Source organism: Buteo buteo, chromosome 14 (genome assembly GCF_964188355.1).
Source record: "Buteo buteo chromosome 14, bButBut1.hap1.1, whole genome shotgun sequence".
In the NCBI taxonomy this organism is placed as follows: Eukaryota; Metazoa; Chordata; class Aves; order Accipitriformes; family Accipitridae; genus Buteo; species Buteo buteo.
In genome coordinates, this window is record NC_134184.1 from 28,562,836 (window position 1) to 28,587,485 (window position 24,650).

General features: G+C 37.6%; 1 protein-coding gene across 7 annotated transcripts in view; it reads left to right on the forward strand.

Moving 5' to 3' along the window:
- NAA16 (N-alpha-acetyltransferase 16, NatA auxiliary subunit) overlaps nt 1–24,650 on the forward strand; it is a 72,802-nt gene that overhangs the window by 31,701 nt on the left and 16,451 nt on the right. For 3 of the 7 annotated variants that reach the window (XM_075046109.1, XM_075046110.1, XM_075046111.1), the window contains one exon: nt 2,903–3,009. In XM_075046109.1, the coding sequence (XP_074902210.1) occupies nt 2,903–3,009 (107 nt within the window). Of the gene's footprint in view, nt 1–2,902; nt 3,010–6,977; nt 7,151–14,738; nt 14,911–21,539; nt 22,002–23,348; nt 23,389–24,650 lie in introns of those variants that run through there. The other 4 variants (XR_012652919.1, XR_012652918.1, XM_075046113.1 and 1 more) reach the window with 4 other exon arrangements.

The window sequence follows — 24,650 nt, forward strand, 5'->3', positions numbered from 1 at the left end:
TGTAACTCCAGCAGAAACCTTCTGGAAAGAAATATAAAGTACATAAATTTCATGACACTTGATATTGAACTTATGTCGGGAATTTGCAGCTGGACTCATCTGCTCATGCTTTTAACTTCATGAGGTTAGTTTTCAGTTTAGCTCATTTACTGAGCACTGTGTGTGTTGTACCTTTAAATGCTACAGAGCATAGCTAGTCCACTTTCCTGTTGTTGCTCAGGAGTCTGAATGTGCACATACCTTAGTTGTGTAAAATCACAAGAGTTTAACTGCTTCATAGGAGATTTAGCCCTGAAGTTAACACTTGTTAATTTACTCTGCCTTACTTAATCCCAGATGTTTCGGTTTCTTTGAAGATACAAGGGCAAATTTTAAGGCAGTTCAGCTAGATTTGAAAAGCTAAGTGACAAGTAATTGTTTTTCTCCTGTAATAAAATTGTTATGGTAATACATAGCAAACAAGGAAATAACCTGCAAAATGCTTTTCTGTATTTCTATTAATAGTGTGTTTTGCTGTTGACTTCATTTCACTGTATGTTTTGCAGTAGGTTACCTTATATCTGACAGTGTAGTTTGACAGCTAATGTTCATTTAAATAGAAATATGTTTGGTAATAAGGACTAGTTGTTCCTGCTGTAGCAATAGTCTAAATGAAAGCAAAGTTTGTGATTAGAACAGTTGAGAAAAACCTCTCAGTAGGCTACGCTCTGCAGTGTTTAATAGCAAATAAGAATTTTCCTGAACTAAAACTTGTGTTTCTGTTAATCTGTGAGGCTTGTATCAGTCATGGATGTGTAAGGCTCGTTTTGATCCCCTAGAAATTTGTCTATTTACTAAATGATTTCTTGAGTTTATAAGTACAGCAGATAAGAACTCCTGTTGGCAAAAGTTAATAGTGAGAATGTGAAGGTGTAGAAACAAACTTGTTTGCAAATTTCAGGACAGAATTTTTGGTTAAATGAGGTTGCTGTTCCAGTGTGGTCACTGACCAGTTGCTTGCAACCAACACTGGCTGATTCAGAATTGGCTTAAAATACTCTGAAGTGCAGTTTGTATTAAAGGGGCAGTCCTTCCCAGACCTTGCCATGCATTGCATCTTAATAACCTTGTATTTGACACAGATCAGCTCCTTGATCCAGCTGGAAACGACCTGTATAGAGGAAGGCTGTTACGATTAATTTTCAGACTGATCAAGGGTGGGGAGTTGGAGTCTGGCCATCCAGTTTGATTTTTTTTATGCTGCTGCAGATTCACTGGTCCTGTGGTCAGGTCTTTTCTGTGCCTCAGAGACTAAATTTTGAGCTTGGCTTCGTGCCATAGGTGGGTGCCTAGCTGTGTGTTTTGCATTTTTTCCACAATTTGTTTTAAAGTTGTTTTGCTTTCTATAAATAAATATGTACTTAATTGAAATGTGAATCTTGCTTTCTCAAATTATGAATTGCAATTATTCCATCAAGAATATAAATTAGAATAATTCAACAGAGGAAATTGAGAAACTGAGATGGATTTTTTGAAATATAGGGGAGTTTCTTGTAGTGCAAGAAAACAAGTTTTAATTAATCCACCTATAATAAAGCATGTACTTATAGTCCATTTATGGATCCCCATCCACAGATAGTAGGAGTTTCTATATACAGCAGGTTTTACTACAGTGAGGTGAGAACATGAGTGAGTTCTATTAGTCTCAACAACAGTGCTGGTAACAGTAAGTGTAGGACATCCAAGAGTTGGTGGGAGTACATAAGAATGTTATATACAAAGCAGTGGTATCTTCATTTTATATATATATAAAAAAACAACCTGTTAATAAAAGTTGTAATGTGTTCTTAATGATTTGAAGTTTATTACGACAGTTTTATCTGTGTATGTTAGCATTATGTGAAGTGTACTACTGCCTTGTTTAAAGACTTAGAGCTCTAAGTCCACAACAGAGTAGGCAGTGAAGTGTAGCAGCTGCATCCCTATGCAAAGCAAACATAACCAATAAAAAATAAAACCACAAAACCCCCAAACCACTGCCCCCCCCCCAAACCAAACAAACCAAAACACCACCAAAATTGAAACAACTGAAAATAACCACTTTTCATCATAGGAATAAAAACATGAGAAGACCAGTTATTCTCCTGACTGGATATCTTCTCTTAAAGTCCTGCTTTATTTCCTTTTTTTTTTTGAACAGCATTTCTCAGAAAGGTAGCATACTGCAAGTACTGTAACTTTTACCTGAAAACATAAGTCAGATTTTTAGCTTTCTGCCAGTATAATTTTGATAAAGTTGATTCTGCTGTGGTGCTTATCCTTCTGAAACCCAGTCTTCTATTTTGTTTCTGATTCCAGAAACAATCATGTTATCATTGGAAGTCATGTCCTACTCATAAAAAAAAATAGGACTAGAAGAGAGGTAGAGGGTTCATTTCATCCATCCTTCTTCCTCAAAGAAGGATAATTTATGTCTGCACTATTCCTAACGCACTTTTGTCTAACTTAATCATAAAAACTTCCAATGATGGAGCTTTTACCAGATCTGCAAGGTAATCTATTCCAGTGCTTAGTTATTCTTACCATTATAATTTTTTCCAATGTTTGTTTAAATAGCCCTTGCTATATCCTCTGTAGCCAGCACTTAATACTTTCTCTTTTTAATAGATTTTACAGGTTTGAGGACTGTTACCATGTCTTCGTCAGCAGTTTCCTAAACACTAGCAACTTAAGCATATTACTCTGATCTTTTTTTTTAATCTGGAGCATATTTGCATCTTATTCTTAAATAACAGGAAAAATGAAAACCCTTAATTGCAGTTTCTCAGTTACTCTATTATCCAGAGTTGCACAGCAGTTAGTGCTTATATTTATATAACACTTGAAATCACTGACATATAACCAAATACACTTTTGTTTCTAGGTGAAAAATTTAGAGAACTAATGGATAAGTTCCTGAGGGTTAACTTCAGTAAAGGCTGCCCACCCTTGTTTACCACTTTGAAATCTTTATATTACAATCCAGAAAAGGTAAAATGAAGTCTTCTATATTGAATTTCTAAAAGACTATCGCACTGTTTTTATATAGATTTTCCTGTAACTTGCAAGTAACTGTTGCTGAACATTTTTCTCCTTAGTGTGCTTTTTTGTCATATGTGAATGATCACTTGATGATGCTTAATATGTATGAAACTTCACTTCTGTAGACAGTTGATGTCAAAATGCTTGAAGTTGGATTGGTGCAGAATGCACTGAAGTTCTTGAAAAATCAGAGATAACCAATAACTTTATTTTTGTGTACTTTGAGTGCAAGTGTGTCAGGATTCTTTCAACTTATGGTTTATGATGTCACCAGAAGTCATGATTTTAAAATACCACACAGATGGCTATTGTTCTGCATACATTTCTGAATTACATGAATACATTAGTATTTACCACAAAGGCTTGTTCCCTGTTTCAGTCTTTAGCTAAAACTTCAATGTTTTAATTTTGCACTTCGAAACTCTCACAGTTTTGGCAAAATTGTGTCACATTGAATCTGTTGTTTCAAATGTAGTTCTTTATTCCAGGCTTGTCAGTAAGGTATAGTCGAAATAAATTTCCAAACTAAAGCATGTTACTAAAATGTGTAGAAAATAAAATAAAGGTCGGTCTATTCAGACGTTGCTATCTTTGTTCCAAGCAGTAAAACTCTGGGTACTCTAATATGTTCATGACTATATAAAAAGAGTTTTTTGTAGCTGGCAAAACCTTAAATACATGCAGCTTTTCAACCAGCAGTGGATATTCCTTTAATTGGACTAAAATTATTTTTGTAAGAGTCTCTTCGCTAGTTCTTTTAACATGAAATTTTCAACACACTTCTGTTTGGAGAATGTAATCTGTACTGTGTCTGCATGGTTGATGTAATTTTAGTAAATTCTGGTATCGTGTAGTACAAGCTTTTCTACAGTGCCTATTGCTGATGTGTACTTTTCAATGTAAACTTTTGAAACTGGGTTGAAATTTTTAAAATGATGATACACTATCTAGACAGAAGTACAGTCAATGCTGTGAAAGTTTTACTTCTGCTGTTTGAAGTATGAAAATCTAGAAGTTAAAAGCACATATAAACTCATTTGGCGTGCGAAAGGATTTTTAGCACTCAATTGTTTTTGATGTGATAGGTAAAAAAAAACTACCACCATGTTTTGGGGCAGACTTATCCAGAAAGGTGGCTTGTTGCTAGTTATCTTCGTTGTATCATATCAGTGCTGCTTGAAACTGCCGGCTTAATCCTAAAAAGTAATTAAAATCAAGAGCCTCACAATTTCCACATATGCTTGGATTTGTTTGTGTTGCTAACTTCTGCAAAAGCTTTTTCCTATTCTTTCTTGTCTCTCTTACCAAGACAGGGTCTCTTTCGCATTTCAGTTGCTGGGTTTTCATGTAACTATAGTGTAACAGAAGGATCTTTGAAGCCAAGAGAAACTTTTAATTTTAGTCTCTGATAGTTACTTTTAGAATTGCTGAAATTTAGGGGTTAGGGAGCAGAAAATTGTGGCAAACTTAGCGTGTGCTATACCTTTCAGGAAAATGTTGCATTTAGCTAACTTGTTTAAGTTGGTGCTTCATACTAGCTTCTCACATAAATTATTGGTATATTTTGGCTGAAAATAGAATTGTAGTCAGGATCTTGTTACACCTGCTGGAAAATACCTAGCAAATTACTGAATACTCTATAAATTGGGAATGAACAGTTCCACATTTATTTATTTGGAAACAGGTGTGATTTGGTGTAGTCAACTTCACTTGCATTTTAAAGTGGCAAAGATATGAGGATTTTATGAAAGAGCTTGTATTTAAGCCTAGAAAGTTCCTTCTTTCTAGAACTCCAGGTGGGTCCAGGATCTTTCATAAACCATGGTTTTGGGAAAAAGGTGAACTAAGCAATATTTATATTAATAGAAGTTTTCTATTTAAATGTACTTAACTCAGATAAAGATTGAGCTGCAATATTTTATATGTAGGAAAGCAAAAGGTAAATTACTTCAATACCTGCACGAATACAGAGGAATAGTGGGGAGAAAAATATAGCTTTACTTTCTCAGCAAAGATTAGGATTACATTTCTCAGTAAGTCTCTCTTAAGGTTTTTGTGTTAAGAACATCTTTTACACCTGAGTGGGGAGACCAAAAGGTAATGTAAAGAGTAGCTGATTAGAGGAAAAATGTTGATGTCTCCCCTCTGTTTGGAGAGGGCAAGGAAAAAAACAGGTGGTTGTATAGAAGGCAAACACTTGTCAAATGTGTTCAGGAAAATGTTATCTAATTACTCTAAGTTGGTACTTGATACTAAATGTTTTAAATAAAAAAATGGTGGTATATTTTGATTTAAAACCAGCTTCTAGTCTACTAACATTAGTTAACAGTTTGGGGTGAAATCTAGCTTCAGGTGCACAAAACTGCAAAGCTTTAGGACTTGCCCAGATCAAAGTGAAGACTTTTCAGGAAGGTTTAGAAACTCTTTAGTACTTAAGCTGCTCAAAAAGACTCCAAATACTATGTTCCAGATCAGGCATGTGAATTTAGGTCAGTGGACATAAAGAACTGTTCAGCTCACCACCATACATGGTTTCCTACACAGGATCAGTTGAACAGCTATCAAGGCTCCTTTTGATTGTGCTAGGCAGATGTGATAGATCTGTTTTGATTGTAGAGGGAACACAGGCACCAATGTTATAGTTATCCAAGTATAGATGTCTGAACCTTAAGGTGCCTACTGTGTGTCCCATCTGTTTCACTGGGGTGTGTTGGGAACTCTTTATACTTGTTCCACAGTGTCTGTTATAGGAGTGCTTCATATCTAGGAAAGTAACCTTGAGTAAGCTTTACCAGTTGCTTCTAGAAACAATTAATGCATGTCCCACCAAAACCCAAAACTTAAATAACTGAATTGCTAACTGGGTGGAGGGGATGCCACTTTTTCAGCTACCTAATTGAAATTTGTTTACATACTTGTGCAAATATTAAGTGGAGAAAGGTGTGAAGAACAACTGGTTCTTCACCACTTCGCTAAAGAATACGCTTTGCTTTGGTTAAGGAAGAGAGATGTTTTTAATCTTCCTTCTCACTTAAAGTAGAACTATTGTTTAAGATCATTTGGATGAAATCACAGAAGGGTAGTGTAAGCGAGAAAGACATCATAGTACGATAATGTAAATCTATTTGTTTCATGTAAAAAGATAAGATTATTGCTGGAAGAGACTTTTCTTCGAGCAACCAAAGGCATGAGGATCTGAAATCTGCTCAGTGAAGAAGGGTTATTTATAGCTTTGTTGCTTTTTGGCATTCTCAAAGACTTCTGAGGTAAAATCTTCCTTAATAAATAAGTCTTTAATGAGTTAAAATACACTCTATATTATGTTATGTTATGCAATCTGTCTTCCCTAAAATTCTGGAGCAGAAAAAATCATGTATGCGTTGGCCTTATGTTCAGTTTGTGACACGCAGAGGTTTATATTTGACTGCACAACTGGGTTGAAAAGGAAGCTGTTCAAGATTTGCTAACTGCTTGAAACTTGAACACTTGAGAAGGTAACAGAGATGGTATTGTGTAGCTTGAGATAAGCAGGTTAGTTGGATGTTTCATCAGTCTCAGCAATACTTATTACTTTGTAGGAGTGATTTGTTAACCCACTGATATTTGAGGTAATTATGTTTCAGAGGTACTTAAGGCAGACTAACTCTGGAAGCTGATGAGGAGTAGGAGAAAGTGTTAAGCTTGCTTTGCTGTAAATTACTGTACATGCTTCTGCAACAAGATCCAGTTGACATTCTATGGTCCTTCACTGCTTGCAAAGCAGTGATCTAATATTTTTCTCCCTAGTTTTAGAAGTGAGTTATCCAGTAAGTTGTTTAATCCTTCAAAGGCCTTTGTGATTCTTAAGGTTTTGTGCTATTATGCTAGTCTAAGTAGCGTGGGAACTGGTTTTTGACTGTTTCTTCCTCTTTGTCAAGCCACCTAGACTGGAGGAGATTCAAGTCATACAGACTGAAGGATGAGAAGCTGGAAGAGACGGGGTTAACAATTGTCTTTTGCCTAGAAACTGTACTGCCATTTAAACTTGATCAAATGTATTGTGCTATGGATAGAGCTTTTGATTATTAAAATACTGTATAATTAAAAAAATAATGCCAGCTATTCAGTATCCTGAGTGTGCTTCTATACCATGCTGTAGCATAAAATTACTCTAATATTGAAATAAGAAAAAAAAGAGGGGGGCATTGAATTGCAGGAGGAAACGTTGACCAAATGCCAACCAAAAAGATGTTTTTTATAATTTTCTATAATACTGGCAACTGATTTTTCCATAAATTATGTGGATGAGTAAGGATATGTTATATAAAGAGTTCAAGTTCCTTCTCAAGTGATAATGGTTACTATACTCCCTATTTACAGGTACCAGAGGCGTGCACTAATCACTTCCTAACTTGCTACATTGGTACCTAGCCAGATTCAGTGTCTTTCCAACTGAAGAGAACAATTGGAGGGTGATAGAGACTGTCAGACCGAGTCTTACTGTATTTCCCAGTGTGTCTCATTCAAAACAAGTTTGTAATACTATATAGGCTATGTTCAGTGGTACGTTATTGCTGATACTCAGTCATGGATGACTTCCTACCTACAACATATTAGAGAAATCATTTGATGAAACACTGTCTTGATGGCTTTGTTCTTACTTGAAAAAAATATTTAGTAAGTAAGAATAATGTTCATCACTGTAGGTTTGTTTCAGATGACTCTTGAAGTAGCCACTATATGTTGTGAAGAAATTGGCAATGTCTTCTTTCTATTCATTATATGGCAGCCTCTAGGGAATGCTGTAAATATAGCCTGGGGCTTTTTAAATGTGAAAACTCTTGGTCATGGTGAACTAGTGTAAAGTGAGTGTGATTACGTAAAAGACAAAGCTCAAATGTAAAAAGTACTGCACCAGGTTGTACTTACCTGTTTGGGTTGGACAAAGGGAAGGAAATGGCTGGTCTGAACAAGAGCGGAGACCTTCCTATGCAGGTTACTAGTGTTAAGGAACAGACCTGCATTCTGAGATCCAATACTTGTTTTGCTCAACTGATCTTGTAGTGTCTTGTAAGGACAGTGTGATTGACTCGGTGTGTTAATTGGCTAACTTCTGGGTTGCGAAAACAGCTAGCAGACTCTTAAGTATCACTTAGAGGAACTTATCTCATATGGAACAAGTGCAGGGAAATAGCTTTTACATGTAGCAAAACAGTCACAAGCAAAATGCAAAAAATTGATATCTCTTCAGAAAATTAAATTCACCCACTTTCCTGCATAAATTGTTACTGTAGCTGTGCCTGTTGGATTGAGTTGATAATAATTTCATTAGTGTGTATTACAAAGTATGAGTTTACCAAACTATGGGTAAAAGAATAATATTCTTGACATTTTTGTAGTGTTTTTTAAGTAGTTGCTGTCTGTCATTCAGAAACATTTTGCTGTTTTCTGTGAAAAAATAGAAAATTCAGTCTTGAGAAGAACATGCTTTAATTAATCTGTTAATCAGATTTTAATTAGTCATCTACATTAATGTATGGCTGCTGAATTGAAGGAAGAAACTAAGATGGGGAAAATAGGAGTATAGACTTGAAGTGTTTCTATAATTTGTTGGAGTTGTTTTATGTATTAAAACAAATACCAGCAACTTCTGGTTCTCTTCTTCAAGAATATCTGGTTTTAAAATAGCTTTTAGAATATGGAACTATTACAGAGATTCCATGGTAAACACATGTGCCTCAGCTATGAGTTCAGTCACCTTCTCAAATACCAGCCTGTACCTGTTTGTACAATTCCTCTTGAAACACACTTCGTTCTGATTATTGTTCAAGATGCTGAGAGGGGTGGGATCCCCATGAATGTCCTGCTGCTCTGTGAAACTCGTTAAAGTCATTTTGTGTTTGTTTGTTTCTTGGGACTCCTCCCCCCCCCCCCCCCCCCCCCCCCCCGCCCCGTGTTAACTTTATTTGGATAATTTCTACCACAAAATGCAAGAATTCTGGGGGAAGAGTTACCTAGAAATGGAAGGCGCTCTGCTAAACACCATCATGGTGGTGTTTACACTAAATCTGCAGTTTAAATTGTTCCCTTCATGCATTGAATCTATGCCTTTATTTGGCAGATACAGCAGATGCCTAGTCTTCCCAGGAGGAAGACATGTCCCAAGCTGGTACTTAGAAGGTGGTTGGTTTTTTTTATTTTCTCAACCTGCATCTTCCTACATCTGCTACAACCAAGACAAAGATTGGATATGGTGATACTTTTATTCTGATCTTACAGGTATCATTCACTCTTCTGATAGGACACTTCTTAAATTGAAAGGAGACTCAAAGTAAGGCACTTCACATATATTCTGTAATTGACCGTGTGCAACAGAATGGCAGCAGATACTGACACCTAGTTGGTGCCCTTAGTGCTGTCTTGATGATACTTGTATCTGTTCTCTTACATGCCCAAGAGTGGATTCCTGTTACATATTGAGGAAAAGCGCAAGATATCAATTGTCAGTGACTTCATTGACAACTTTCACTATTTTGCTAAAAGAAAAAAAAACCCCAACAACAAAACCCCAAGCCTCTTCATGAGGCAGAATCCAGAGATATTCAAAGCACCTTTCATGATGATCCTTTTTGTCATCTTTCCTAATGAGATTCTCACTTAAAGCTGAACACTTGTGGTAAATCTTCTTAAAGCCTTCTGAGAGTTGCTGATAAGTAGCAAGTTTGGTATACCAAAGCAATAGAGAATGTACATATCTTCTGTGATTTTTGAGGGCATATGGGTGTCACTTTCATTGCTTTCTTAAATACATACATCTCAGTAGAGGAGGATCAGGTTCGACAACTTTTAAAGAGACTGGATGTGTACATGCCCATTGGACCTGATGAGATGCATCCACAACTGCTGAGGGAGCTGGACAGTGTCACTGCACTGCCACTCAATCTTTCAAAGGTCATCATGATGGATGGAGTTTCCTGAGGGCTGGAGGAAAGCAAATGTCACTGCTGTTTTCAGGAAGTACAAAAAGGAGGATCTGAGGGGCTATGGGCCGATCAGCTTCATCTCAGTCCTTGTGAAGCTGATAGAGCAAATAATCCTGGAAACCATTACCAAACACACAAAGTGCAAAGTGTGGCTGGGAGTACGTACGATGGATTTATGAAGGGGAAGTCAGGCCTGACTAACTTGATAGCCTTCCATGCTAAAATGACTACCTCAGTGGACAAGGGGAGAGCAGTTGATACTGTTTATCTTGACTTTAGCAAGGCTTTTGACACTGTCTCCCATAACATAGACAAACTGTTGAAGTACAGCTTAGTAGACAGTAAGGTGGACTGAAAACTGTCTGAACTGCCAGGCTCAGCATGAAGTCCAGCTAGTGTCCCCGGGCGGTTAACACTGGGGCCAGTAGTATGCAACATCTTTGTTAATGACTTGGTTGATGGGCCAGAGTTTACCCCTCGACAACCTTGTAGATGATACAAAACTGGGAGAAGTGGCTCATGGGTGAGAGGATTGTGCTGTCATTCATAGAGACCTTGATGGGCTGGAGAAATGGGCTGAAAGGAAGTTTAACAAAGGGAAATAAAAGGTCCTGCACCGTAGGAGTAACCCATGCTCTAGTACAGGCTGAGGACTGACCAGCTGGAAAGCAGCTTTGCAGAAAAGGACTTGGGGCTTCTGGTAGACAGCGAACGGAACATGAGCCAGCAATGTACCCTGTGGCGTAGAAGGTCGACAGTGTCTTGCTAGTAAAAGCACCCCTGTGAGGTTGAGGGAGGTGATCCTTCTCTTCTCAGCCCTGGTGAGACACATCTGGAGTGCTGGGTCTAGTTCTGGGCTTCGCTGTACAAGAGCCACATGGACTTACTGGAAGGAGTCCAGAAAAAGGCCATGAAGTTGATAATGGGACTGGAGTGTCTGGCATATGAGGAGAGGCTGAGGGCTAGGATTGTTTAGCCTGGAGAAGAGAAGGCTCAGGTGGGATTTTACATGTATAAATAGCTGAAGACAAGAGTGAAAAAAAGTCAGATGCTTCTCATTGGTGCCCAGTGAACAGATGAGGTATTATGTGCACAATTTAAAATACAAGAGAGTATATTTGAGCAAAAAAGACACTTTTGTCATGGGGGTTGTCCAACATGGGAACAGGTTGTTTAGGAAAGGTAGTGGAGTCATCATCCTTGGAGATAGTCAAAATGTGCCTGGGCATAACCAGGAGTAACCTATTTCAGCTGACCCTGTTCCATAAAGGGGAGTTGGACTAGGCAGCCTGTAGAGGTCTCTTCCAACCTTAATGATTCTGCAATAGTATCTTACTGGGTTTCACCTTCAAGTCTAGGATCAGCTTGTAGATGTTGATTTGCTAGTCTGCAACTGGTACTTCAGTACTGGGACAAGTGTGTTTTATGCAAGTCTGGCAACACCAAGATCCTATAGCAAACAGTGCAGAAAGGCACAATAAAGACGGATGTGTCTATATACATGAGTGCCTACATACAGAAGTATTGAGATCCCTAATCTGGATACTGTGATTTGGAATCTTTAGTTGTGATTTTTATATCCTTTTGCCAGCATAGCCCTCCTAATCAATTCCTAGAATTTCTCGCTTCTTCCTTCTGAGACCATTCACAAAGTGAAAAACAGGCACTTGTCACAGAATCTGCCTTTTAGAAATGGATTAATTTCAAAACACAGGTGAATAACTGCAGACTTGCTTTAGTATGAGGGTAAATGTGAGTGCATGCACGGTTTGCTACATGTCAAGTGAAGCATGTATAATTGCTGGTTTAAGGTAAGCACTTCCCAAAAGTGCAGGTTGTTTACTCAAGAGTGAAACGCGGTTAGGATGAGGATGCTATCTATAGATATGCAGTGATCTAATAATTGTTTCAGCACAGTCCTCCATCCATCGTTCTTGATTTTGGAGCTGTCAGTGGCACATATGGCATCCCTCTTTATTTCTGAAATATTCCACAGCACAAATTCTAATAGACAATGTAATAGTTGTGCGTTTGGTATTTTGTCAGAGATCATCTGCTTGTAGTCTCAAGTAAAGAGAAAGAGCTGTGTAAAGAATAGTTTCAACTTCTTAGAAATCAGCAGTCACTTGGCCAAGCCGTTGATGTAGACGTTTGCTGAAGTTGAGTTTGCCCTCATCTAGTTGGTGAAGGAAAAGTAGAGGAAGACATACTGGTATAATTCTAGTAAAGTCACGATTGCATCCAGATTATTTCTTGGGTCAGATAGCTTGTGTTCACTTTGAGTAGTTGCATGCTGATGGAGACGGTTTGTCCAGCAAACCTGCTGATGTTTGTAACGTTATACAGCAGGGACCATCGGTGTGAGGCACTGATGTGTGCTGTGTGCCTACTCTTGCCTTCCTGTGTTAATACATAATTGTTGGCAGGTGCTCAGTGGAGCTGTTGTCTTTAATGCTTGACAAATGCCATATGCTAGGCTTTAGATGAGGTGCTGTATTTTGGAGATCAGTACTGCAATTTTTATTGACTGTTACTTATACTCACTATTCCAAGTGCCTGTTGCCTTCCTGTACTCTAAAGCAACAACTGCAGTGGCATATATTTAAAGAGAAGATGGCCTTTCACCCTAAAATAGTCTGCTCTGTGAGAGGTGAAAACACAAGTCCCATGATCTGTCATCTTCATTTTGGAGTTTTAATTCATATAAATTCTGTGCCAGAAAAGTTCATGATCTTTGTATCACAACACAACTCTGTGTGTTGAAGGTGAGAGTAACAGGCACAGAATTTGTAGGACTCCAGCAGATGATGCTACTTGGGGAACTGATTCATGAGTGTGTGTGTCATGGAATTCAAAATGGATTATTTAAGGGCCCTGACTCATGGCCAGAGTGGCTCACATTCCCAATTGTCCATTCCACCCTTGTCCTTCAGTTGCTGCTTTTGCTGAAGGAACAGCACAGGTGTTTAAGTACTAGTTTCTGAATCTGTACAGCTTTAAATTTGTGCTCACTTTTGTTTTTCTTAATATGTTGTGCTATATAGCTAAAAGTGCAGTTGCTCAATAAACCATTTCTGCAGCAGCAGTCTCTAAAAGATGGTTGGATTGAACATGTGAAAATAGAAAGCACTGGCTGTCCTCATTTGAAAAATCTACCTGCAGGAGTCAGAAAAAATTCACATGCTGTGAGTGAGCTGCTTGTGTGTAGTGGGGCCAATGTTGATAGTGTGTTTTGAAGAACTAGTTATTCCTGGAAAAAAGTAGTTTCTTCTACTTAAGAACACTATTCAGAACATGTATGTCTCATACTGCCTTTGGAGATTTACTCACTTGATTTTCTTGATCTTGCCATAGAATACTAAATTTCTGCATCATCAATTCATAAGCATACTGCGGAGGTAACTTGCGTTTTTTGAGTGAATTTGTCATCTTCGTCACTTTAAACCATGGACTAAATAAGAATTGTAGGTGACTAACTAAAATGAATTAATTCTAAGGAAGTGGGATATATAGCAGGATAGCAGGGGAGGCTATAATAAAAAGGCAGATTTGTCCTACATAAGGAAACTTATGTGTTTGTGTTTCAGGGGTTTTTTTACTAACAAGATATCCTACTTTCCTCTAGAACTTTGAAATGTTATCTAAAGGAAACATGGCTTTAAAAAAGTGAATATAGAGGAATTTTTTACTTACAGTTGATACTTCTCATACTATTTTAGAAGTATCATTTTCATGATTTGTGGAGCCTTTTATAGTAACCACTTAAAGTACTGCTATGTGAATGAAAGGTTTTGAAATGTGACTGTGTATGTTTTATTTACATGCTAAGAAACATGGAGCATTTATGGGGAAAATGTCTCAACACAATACAGTCTGTGTGTATATGAAATACTTTGATACGGGTTTCTTAATCTTTTTCTCTGGTATAAAAGACTTACTGTCTAGCTACTGGGCTCTTCCCCTTTTATGTTATAACTGGTTTTATAGTTTTTATTCTTTGCTTAGTGCTTTAGTTTCTGGAGTTTGTTATTAAAACATGGGTATCAGCAAAATAGCCATTTTTCTCAGTTTTCTATAATGCTAAACCTATAATTTAAAAAGCCTGCTGTATAGTATGGAGGCTTATTAATTTTTTTTTGTCAGGCTTCTTCCAGTTTCTGAATACCAAGTATACTTGGTTATTTAAACTACTCTTATCATGTTGGTATCTTTGTACTTGAACAAAATAAACATATTTGGCACAATATATGCTCTGGGAAGAAGCTGTAGCCTTCTTGGTGTATTCAGGAAGCAAAAACTTGTGTTTAGGAGTGCCACTGCATTGTTATGAGTTCTGTTGTTCATGCAAAGTTACTGTTCAGGGTGAATGTAGCTGTGGCTCTTGGCAGAATGTTTCTGCTGGAAGCTAATAACCTGAAGTATAATCAATTGCATGGGATATAGTATTTTTCACATTCTGTAAACTGCTGTCCAGATGTATTAGAAATAACTAACAGTCTTGTTATTGTTCCTCAAGAGAGGGATCTTGAAATGCTACCCTCATTCCCCCCCCCCCCCCCAAAAAAAAAAAAAAAAAAATTCTCTTTGTGCTTGAGCAATATTCAGAAATACTCTTTGGTTCCCCATACATGCTAGTCTCTATATCCATGAGATAAAATCCAAAGAGTGAAGATCTTCAATTAGTCAACATCAAGGTTTGCGTCGATTGTGTTGCAGGTGCGTTGGTTGATTCCATTGAAGCTCGACATTAGTGCACATGTGCCCTTTTTCTGAGTAACTAAAAACATGGAGACTGTGAGGAAATACTGGATGAGAGAAAATGTCTGGCTGGAAGAAACATCAGAAACAACAGTCTCAAAAAAAGGTGTAAGACTGTCTACACAGGAAGGTAGGCTGTCTCCAGTGAAGATCTTTCTTTAATCCTTTCAGGAAAGAAGGCATTTTCCCTCCTTGATGTGGAAAGCTAAAGTAATTTAAAGCAAGTTTCAACTGTTTTTGTAGTTAGATGCCCTCTGTGAACTATTGGTGGATTATGTAAGGAAGTGAAAAACACTAGTTTCACTAGGAATCTGTCTATGTTTTAAGAAGAAATAACTCTGTAAGATCAACCAAGGACGGCCTTTTGTTCATACTGACTGTCAGTTCAAGTTTTAGAAATTAGTATGTCTGAGTTAAAATTCCAGGAGGGGAAATCTGGTAAGTGGACTTGCTTGAGATCTGGTTAACAACTGGTACATTCATAGCAAAAGATAGCATTTCTGCTATATAACTGTGTCTTAAGGAGAAGTAAGGAAACTTTAAAATAAGTGGAGGAAGGAGAAGGATGAGAAACTTTGTTGTAGGTCCTGCCCAGATAGGATGCTTCCACTCTGCAATGAGAATGGGTAGTGTAAAACATGTTGGTGGCTGACAATTTGGGTCCCTGAGGTAACATGTAAGGCAGGAGCTGACAGGTGTAGCAGCTGACTTAACTACTTTATCAAGAGAGCTTTTTTAGTGAGTGGTCTACATTGGGAATAGCTGCTCCAAATACCCAGCTGAAGACCCACAAGAAAGGCTCTCAACATCTCTGCTCATAGTTGCTCCTACTGATGTTCTGCTTATATTAAATTACTTGCTTTCTTTTGTGCAGTCCCCAAACTTGTCCAAAAGCTTTCAAAAAACCAGTTGCTCTTGAAATTAGTTGTGTGATGACCACAGTGACATATTACAACACTGGTTTACTCTGAATTTGTGTTCTTACAAGTGTCTTAGAACTTTTCAGTACAAACTTGTGCTGCTGTTGTTAACTTATTCCATTGTGTCAACAGTTCTATGACTGGATCATTAGGAGTAATAGTAAAACTGGAAAGCCAAGTGCTCTAAAATGAGGAGTACTATTTTTCTGAATGTATTTACATACTGTGGTGTAATAGAAATTTTTTTGTTTGGCAGTTTTCTCATATGCTGTGGCTTATGTCACATCTCACAAGTTATTAGTCTTGACACAGTACAATGAAGAGGAGAGGTATTATCCATACTCCACACATTTAAAACAGGCAGTAAGATGTCAAGGCCAAATTCTGTGGGCATTGATCATATAGCCCAGGAGTTATGGTTTCAGGGAAGTTTATCTTTAGAAGCATTCACTGACATCAGTTGATGTGGAATGCTCAGCATGTTAGACAATCTCATTCTGGATGTTTTAAGGCAATGTGAAAATGAAAGCAGAAATCTGTTTTGTGGGTGTCAGTACTTTCATGGACCATTATCCCATTTCTTTCCCATTTCATTCACTCTCTGGTGTATGTTAAATGAGGTAAGCGCTCTCTCTTCAGGAAAAAATGTGTAACAAAATACTTTATATTGTGTTGCTTGGTATCTGTATTTCTGTCACTTTAGAGTGGCTCCTTGATTTGTACCTTACAACCTGTTGTCTTTAGTGTAATTTAGACCCAGGACTGCTGTTAGAACAGTTAAGTCTGAGCTAGCACACCATCTCTGCATTTTAGTACTATTTTTCTTCTGTACTACACTAACATCAAGAAAATGTCAGTTGTTTTAACTTACCAGATATCTGCAGTTCACTTAAGTGTAGATTAAGTTGAGGTGGTGTGAATTAAAAAAAAAAGGGTAATCTTCAGATCCTCAGTCCTTTATATGAAGTGCTGTCTTAGCACAAGTTCCTGATTTATGACTAACTGTAAGAGTCTGTTTCATAAGGCTCCGTCATGTCTGTAACAGTATGTCTGGGGAAGAATAATATCCCATTTATAGTCTGTTTATCCTTTTGGGCTAATTCCTAGATGAAAGATGTCTAATATGTTTAAGCAATGTGTTTTTTTTCTAGAGCTCTCTCTTTCTGTAATTGGAAATGGCAGTTAAATGAGTAGGCTTCTCTAAATTATACGCAAACCTTAGTAGTAGACTGACATGTTAAATTTCTGTAGCTTATTTTGAAAATGCAGTGGAAGATCAGTGTTTGGAAGCATAAAATCAGAAAAGAAACTTAAGCCTTTAGTCTTTTTGTGCAGTCCCTAGGTTTTATTTTAATTGTGTTATACATTTTATGGCTTGACCGCTGTGGGGGAGTTTTCCTGGGACAGTAAGTCTCTTCTGATGGTGGTGTTGCTGTCCTACTGAACTCTAGGTTCCTGCACAAAAGTGTTCCAAATTCTGTAACTTCTCATTGACAGTTTTGTAAACTGCTAATCTGTGTTAGCTTTCACTTCCAAAAAAGATAGCCTATGTAGAAATCTGATATGAAAATCATAATCATTTTAGTTAATATTTATGATACAGCTGAACACTAATGTTCATACTTTTCAAGTGTTCTGTAGCTTTACTATAGGCAGTGTATTTTCTGCACCTGTAGCCAATACGCATTTTCATTGACATTTCCTTCAATTTTTGAGGGAATTTAAACTTTATATTGATAACATAGCTAGATGTGTGATTGAATTTGAAAAATTATTTAATTACTCTAGTCATACTTTTATTATTTTCTGAATGGAAAGATGCTACATTTTATGGAAGAGACTTGAGCAATTCTGAGAGTTCCCAGCAATATCAAAGTTAAGACCTCATTTCCAAGTCTGGCTGAATCCTACATTTTTTCCATCCCAAATAGGTGCCTTAATGGTTTATTTATAAAGATATTCAAGGAGTATTGCTTTTAAAATAACTTTTAAGGAGTTGTTTAAATATTCAACTTGTTACATTTGAAGCACTTAAACTTCATGGCTGGCTCTTGTGTTTATAGTCATCCTACCTAAGGTTTGTTTCATTTAACATGAGACTAATCTTGTACTTCTAATACTGTTGCACAGCTCCAAAGGCACTTGTACAGTTGTACTTTCAGTGTGTAAACATACCTGTGCTAGACCTTTCCAAAGCAGCAGTAAATTCTTTAATGAAAAATGTTCTTCCTGTGACTCATCTGCCATTCTGTTTGAGTAGTCTGCTCTCTGCAAAGCTGGCGTACCAAGCAGCTTTCCCCTAGCTGAGAGTACTCTCCCCTAAGAGTAAATCGAAAGTGCAAAGTCTGTAGTGCAGATGTTTGACACAAAAACTGGTTAATGCAGTCACATATGACTAGAAATGTTGCATGGATCAGTCAAAACTGCAAAACAATTGCAATGTTTATCAAATGCTACTTGTATTATACACCTTACAATTCATTATGCTTGTACATAGTATGCCCTAAAAAAGAAATAATGCTGTTTCAGCAGAGCAAGTGTACAAAATACTATGTTACAAGTTACTTTTTGAATGACAAATACAAACAAATAATTTAGGTAAATGGAGGAAGCTTTTTCTTCTGGAGTTTAGTATTTCAAGTAGCCTGTGTGGTCATTGATGGTATTGACACTAGAAAAAAGTATCACTTGTTTTATTTCAGGAGTAGCTGTTACCAGTGCTAGCAGCAATGGACAGCAACAGAAGTCTTCACTTCCACAGCAAGTTAGTATTATCTTGAAATGCTAAATCGGAGTAGGATTTGATGGTGTATCTAGTCAAGTGTGTACAGATTACACACAAACTTACTGAAATGCAGCTGTACTGGTCAGGAAGATGCGGAGTTTACTAGCAATGATGTATATAATAAAGCACATCTCCAAACTTAATCCAGGGCAACAAGGAGCTCTACCTGTGCTTGATTTTTAGGAAATTTTAAGTTCTGAGTGTATCTGACACTGCATTGGATGTATTTCATGTTAGAAAGTGATGACAAGTCATTAATGGAGGTGTTTAGTTGTAAGGAACTAAGTGTAAAGAAAAATCTAAAAGCGAATAAAGCTCTTGCATCTCAGTCTTTCCATGAAAATACACAGTAAACCAAAATGTGTGAACTTCCTTAGGGTGTAGATCAGCTCTGAAGAAACATATCTAATAGAAGGCTACTTTCTCTGCTGCTTACAAAACATGTAACTGATTTCTTAGATGGTCAGGGAACAAAGAAAACTTATAACTTTCCAGGGTTCTGGGGTGGCTTAGTTGTTTGCTTTTTATTCTGTTTTGTTTTAAATACAGTACTGTGGAGTTAACGCTTTGTAGCTAGCCAGTCCTTACAAGCTGGTAGCTCTTTGAAATTCCTGAGAATTATGTCTGCTTAGCCACCACATGCTGAGAAATGCTGAAGTTACTGACTAAACATGATATCATAGGATTAGCTTTATAGTAAAGTAAATAATAAAAATTTTCTGCTAGGTGGGTCAAGATGGCCAGTTGCAAGCCAAGTGGAAAGGTGATTTTACAGGTACTTGAAGCTGACAGTAGAATACCTAGGTTTCCACTGAAAGGTGGTGCAAGATTCTGTGCAGCTGCTTAGCAAACTAGATCAAGGAACAGATCTGAATGAAAACCCACTGATGATTTTCTTTAGCAGTTGACTTTTATTTAGGTTAGTTTAAAATGACTGTGGAACTTCCCTTTAGATGTGTGTTTTACTGCAAGTGACAGATTTTTGTCTTGCCCTGTGTGTATGCATGAGCATACACACTTCTTCAATGGTGCTTTTCTTAGGGAAGCAGGAGTGAATATTGATGGGTCAGTTGAATAAATTTAAAAATAGAGATGCACCTGCATCCGAACTGCTGTTAGTTTCAAAGGAACACTTTCATTGGCTGTTACACAAAATAGTAAAGCTTCTTGCAGAAAAAACTTGGCATCTGTATGTGTCAAAGATATGTAAGAAATCTAAGGAGACTTGTGTTAAGTAGAAGGCTGCTTGTCATGTTTTCCTGTTTCTGCTTTCATGGTATGAGGTGAGAAAGTAACTTTTAATTGATTGTGGTTTTTATTGCATTCAGATGTTAGCCATATACTAAAATGTAACCAATGGAAATCCTCCATATGAGGGTGAATAACCTTTCACAATTGGAGTAATTTATTTGAATAGTCTCTATGGACTTGTTCTGTGGTTCATACCTCATTGGGTGGGGTAAATTATATTGGCTGTATAACAAGTTGTGGGCCAGAAACTTCTCAAGTAAGACTAAGGAAGTTGTTGCAAGTAAGTTAATGTGTAGTGGCCTTGAGTAAAAATGGGAATACTTAGTCATTTGGATACCCTACACCTTTTCCTTTTTATACTGATGAATCTGTCTATATCTTATGTTTCAAAGTAGCTAGATGGGACATTTAATTTTTTTAAATAATGGAGGAACATTGCTTTAAAAAATTAAAATCAACTAGTGTGAGCCTTGCTGAAGAGGTTTTTTGTTTCTTCTCTGAACTACATAAGCTTCTAAATGTTGTGATCTTAAATATTCTTTTAGTGAAATTTATAGTAAGCCATAGGAAATGGCACTTCTTTAGGTAGCTACCCATATACATCTTCCTGTGTGGATACACTGGAAGAGCCTGAACTCAGACCTTTTGTGCAGTGCAAGTGTGCCAGCTGGCTCGTATGTTTGGCATGCTCTGTTCTTTGCTGCCTGGATAAAAAGCACATCTCAATTCATGCCAATCATCTCTTGGTTGTAGATGAAGATGCTTCTTGTCTTTGTTAGGCTGTAGTAAACCCTTTTTTCTAAGATGTAGCCACTCCCCCCCCTTTTTTTTCCCCTTGATGTGATTAATTGAATTTATGAGCTTTTATGAGCTTTTTTTTTTGCAGTCTATTGGCAGCTGCTTTATTTGAAGCTTCCTTCCCATCAGTATTTCCATCCAGAAAGGTACGGTCAGAGTGCCCTGGATTGAAATGCTGTTAATCACATGATGGGGCCATGCTAGATACAACAGATCATTAGAAGTGTACCTCTGCTACCATTCATAAATATTTTTCAGGCCTGAAAGTTCACATCTAAGCATCTGTATTTGTAGAGATGGGGACTCCAGGTTGCGAATTTAACACATAGGCAGAGCTTAACTGGCTCCAAACCCAGGATCCTCTTGTGCAGTGTCTCTAGGGCCCTAGAGAAGGGGGTACAAGTTCCTTGCCAAACTGCATGTCTGTCTCATCCATCACAAGTAATCAAGTAGCCCTTTTCAGGGAGGCTGCGAAGTTGCCTCTGAGCAAAGCGAGTTTTGAAACAGAATTATGGAAGAAATAGTAATTTAGAAGATGTTCTTGTTTGTGTCATCATTTTATCAGAGTGGAGTTTTTTAGTGCTAAGCTATTTCGGCGGGACGTTCTGTTTAGAATGGTGTAGACAGCATAGCATCAAAAGAAAAGCAACTCTTTATAGTATGCCTCTTCATTATTTTGTGGGTTCAGCTCCCCAGCTTTCAGCTCTGTTGTGTTGGCTGGTTTTGTGTGTGTGTGTGTGTGAATGATTACCACTGTCTCAGAAATTGAATGATAACAGAGACAACTCAAGAAAGGGGTGGTTTGGTACTGTTATTGTGTGCCACAGACAAGCTGCAAGCCCTGTTCAAAATGTTGTCTTAAAAGGCCTTCTCCAGAACTTGGAGCCAGCAACTGCTTTCTGTTTTTTCTGTCTTAACTTATTTGGTACTAAGTTCATAAATATTTTTCAGGCTCCATTGATACTGATTCTGCACATTGTGAGCACCTTCTTATCTCTCTCTTAGATAACATCTCATCGTAGCGAAGACTTCCAAGTATTGACGTAGTACTCTTATGGACTGTTTTTATTGTTGCTTCTCCATTTCCCATGAGGCATGTAGAGTATTGCTTCAGGGTATGTACTGGATACTTCTTTCTGTCTTGTGAAAGATACTCCTAATAATTTGGCCAGAAAGACTATCTGTTAATGTCAGCGTGGTTTTCTTCTGGCCCAAGGAAAACACTTTGCAAAGGCTGCTGTTGAAATGCTTAGTTTGTCATTCAGTCTTTAGGTATCCCAACTTTTCTAGATGATGAGGACTGTTCTGAAGCTGCACAACAGAAATTTCCTTTGGGTACTCTGTAGCAAAACAATTTGCAAATGTTTTCTAGATATTTTGAGAAGTACAATTAATTTTTAGGTTTCTCGCACGGACATAAAGATTCTTACCAAGTCTAGTGGATGCCTCTTCTGCTGTGCTGGAACAGTGGTGTCACAAACTTGACTACACGCCATTCTCCTGAATAAAGAATACTGTTCTTACTCCGGGAACCAGAAATCTTTGTTCAAGAACCACTACTTACAATACTGGTGATGGGAAATACTGTCAAAATTCAATTGTACTTTGAGATGAAAATGAAGGGATTGATTTATTCAGCTTTGAGACGTACTTTTTTGCTATTAAATTGGAATCTTTGCATCTTTAGGAGTTGGTTTTTCAAACAAGTACTCATCTGATTCAGAGATGTTTGACTTGTTGATCACAAATCATGTGGTGCTTGGGGATCAGTTTGTGACCTGCAGGGCCACCACTGTCAGCACCATGCACATTACCTGCAAGAAACAAGTTTTCTTCAGGAAATAAACTACTGTGGAGAATTCTCTATTTAAGAAGAAAGGTTGTTCAATTCCCAGTTTCGAGGACAGATAGCATAGGACAGATAGCATAACCTTTCTTTGAAGGGCAAGAACACATGCTCTTCTCTTTTTTTCCTGCATGCATTCTTTCACCTTAGTGAAAATGCGACGTGCAGAAATACTGCCTTTACAGGTTGGTTTTTGCCGTCCTTCTCCCACTCAGAACCAGCTGAGAAATCAAGCTTCGCAGTGATGAAGACCACCCATGTTGACACTTTGAATCATAAGAAAATGCAGCTGTCTGACATCTGAGCCAAATTTTCAGATTCCAAAATTGAGAATATCTGTCTTGGGAAACACCCTATTTCGTTGCCAGCACAGAAGACCATCCTGTGGAAGATAAGCAACTTCATGAAGGGTATCCCCTTCTACCTGCTGTTTTCCCTCTTTCTTTCAGGCCCTTCTGCAGTAGACATCTTTTTGCTAGAACAGTAGAAGTGCTTTATCAATATAAGAGAAGATGTTCCTGTGAAATTACTCCCTGATTTTGAAGGGAGGACAAAAGTTTGGCAGCAACCCACTCCCCCCTCAGGAAGGGCTACAGTTGTCTTTAAAATTGTCTGCAAACTGAAGTTCAGGAAGGTAATGCTCCATGTAAGAACTGCCTCTGAAATTAAGGGAATGCCTGTATAGGATATATCTGATACTTGAGCCAAAATACAGTTAGTGTTTGAACTTTTTCAGGCTGCTAACTATATTCCTGGATGTTACAGATCTTTTTCCTGCAACCAAAGGTTTTACATACTGCTTCACTGTTGAGTGTCTCAAAGGAGGTGTGTGTTTGTGCAAGCCTTTGTGTATGTGGGGGGATAAGAAGCACCCAGACTTTTAGCTCTTTGGTTTTTCCAGTCTAAGTACTGATACTAGATGGCTTTTGAATATAGAATGATCCTTCTATGTCATCCTTCTCTTACAGTTCAGTTCAAGAGCTTTCTGAGACAGATGAATCTGATTAGGTGAGATTCTTGTGAAATTTCTTTTTTTTATACGTATCTGCTGTAATATGGAGAAGTGAATACTCAGAAGTTTCTTAAGAGAAGCCTCATTGGGTCACGTACTGGAAACTGAAGAACTGTTGGCTAATTTTTCTCCTCTAGCCCTTTGTGGAAAGTTATGAAGGGAATCAGGCAGAGTGTTCCCACATGGTAAAGTCTCCAGCTCTGTCATGGGGGGGGTCCTCCAACTTGTAGCATCCATTGAATGTTGTTTGAAGAACAAGGTACAATTTGAGATGCTGAAATTTCAGAACCTTGTAGATTTGCCACTGAGGCGAGGTTGGAGTATTTTCTGAGACAGCAGTGTCCTCTTAAAGACATCAGTTACTGTTTTGGAATGGGTTGCAGTGAACTGTGCAGCTGCTTAAAGGAGAAGAAAAAGTTACTCTCATTAACTGAATAATTAAAATTATTGTAGATGCAGTACAGAACTGTGAATAGCTAGTCTTCAAAAAGTTTTAGTTCTCTTTAAAAAAACAAAACAAAAACAACCAACATGCAAATTCTTAGCTTCTGGTATATATGATTATTAGGCATTCCATAAAGAAACAATCAAAATGGTTTTGTGAAGCATCAGTCTCCTACCGTGTGGTAATTCCCAGAAGCGATCCATTTGATTTGTGATGATGATGGACCATCTGAGTGATTTAAATGTCACTCTGCACATATTTGTGCAAAGTAATGCATGACCTTGTTCCTGTCTGCTGTCTTTTTACACTTACCTGCTGTTTTGTAGGCTTTTCATTGCTGATGGTGTTCAAGGCAAGATAATGTACACCTTGCCTCTATCTCAGTAGTGTAAATATGTATGAATTTTGTAATAGTTAAATTTCTTTACAAAAGCACATAATAGAGCACATTTTTCTAAAGTATTTTTGGGATTTGCCTGAAGATTCTTCTGCACTAATGCATAATGAAATTTTCTTAACTTAAGACCACCATTGCATCTACATCTACAGGTCAGTAGCATATTTCCTTGTTTGGGCAGCTTTATAGATGCACCTTGAAACTTTGAATCTCAGTAGCAGTATTCAAACTTTCCCTTTTGGCTGTTTGCTATTAAGAACAGTGCAGATAATACTAAACATGTTCTCAGGAATTCAAAAGGTAGGGACTCAAATCTGTGCCAATCCTTAAATGTATGGATTGCTTCTGAAACTGCCTACAGTAGCTTTTAATCTGTCTGTGCACTGGAAGTGCTGGTAACTTCTTACTGATCTATA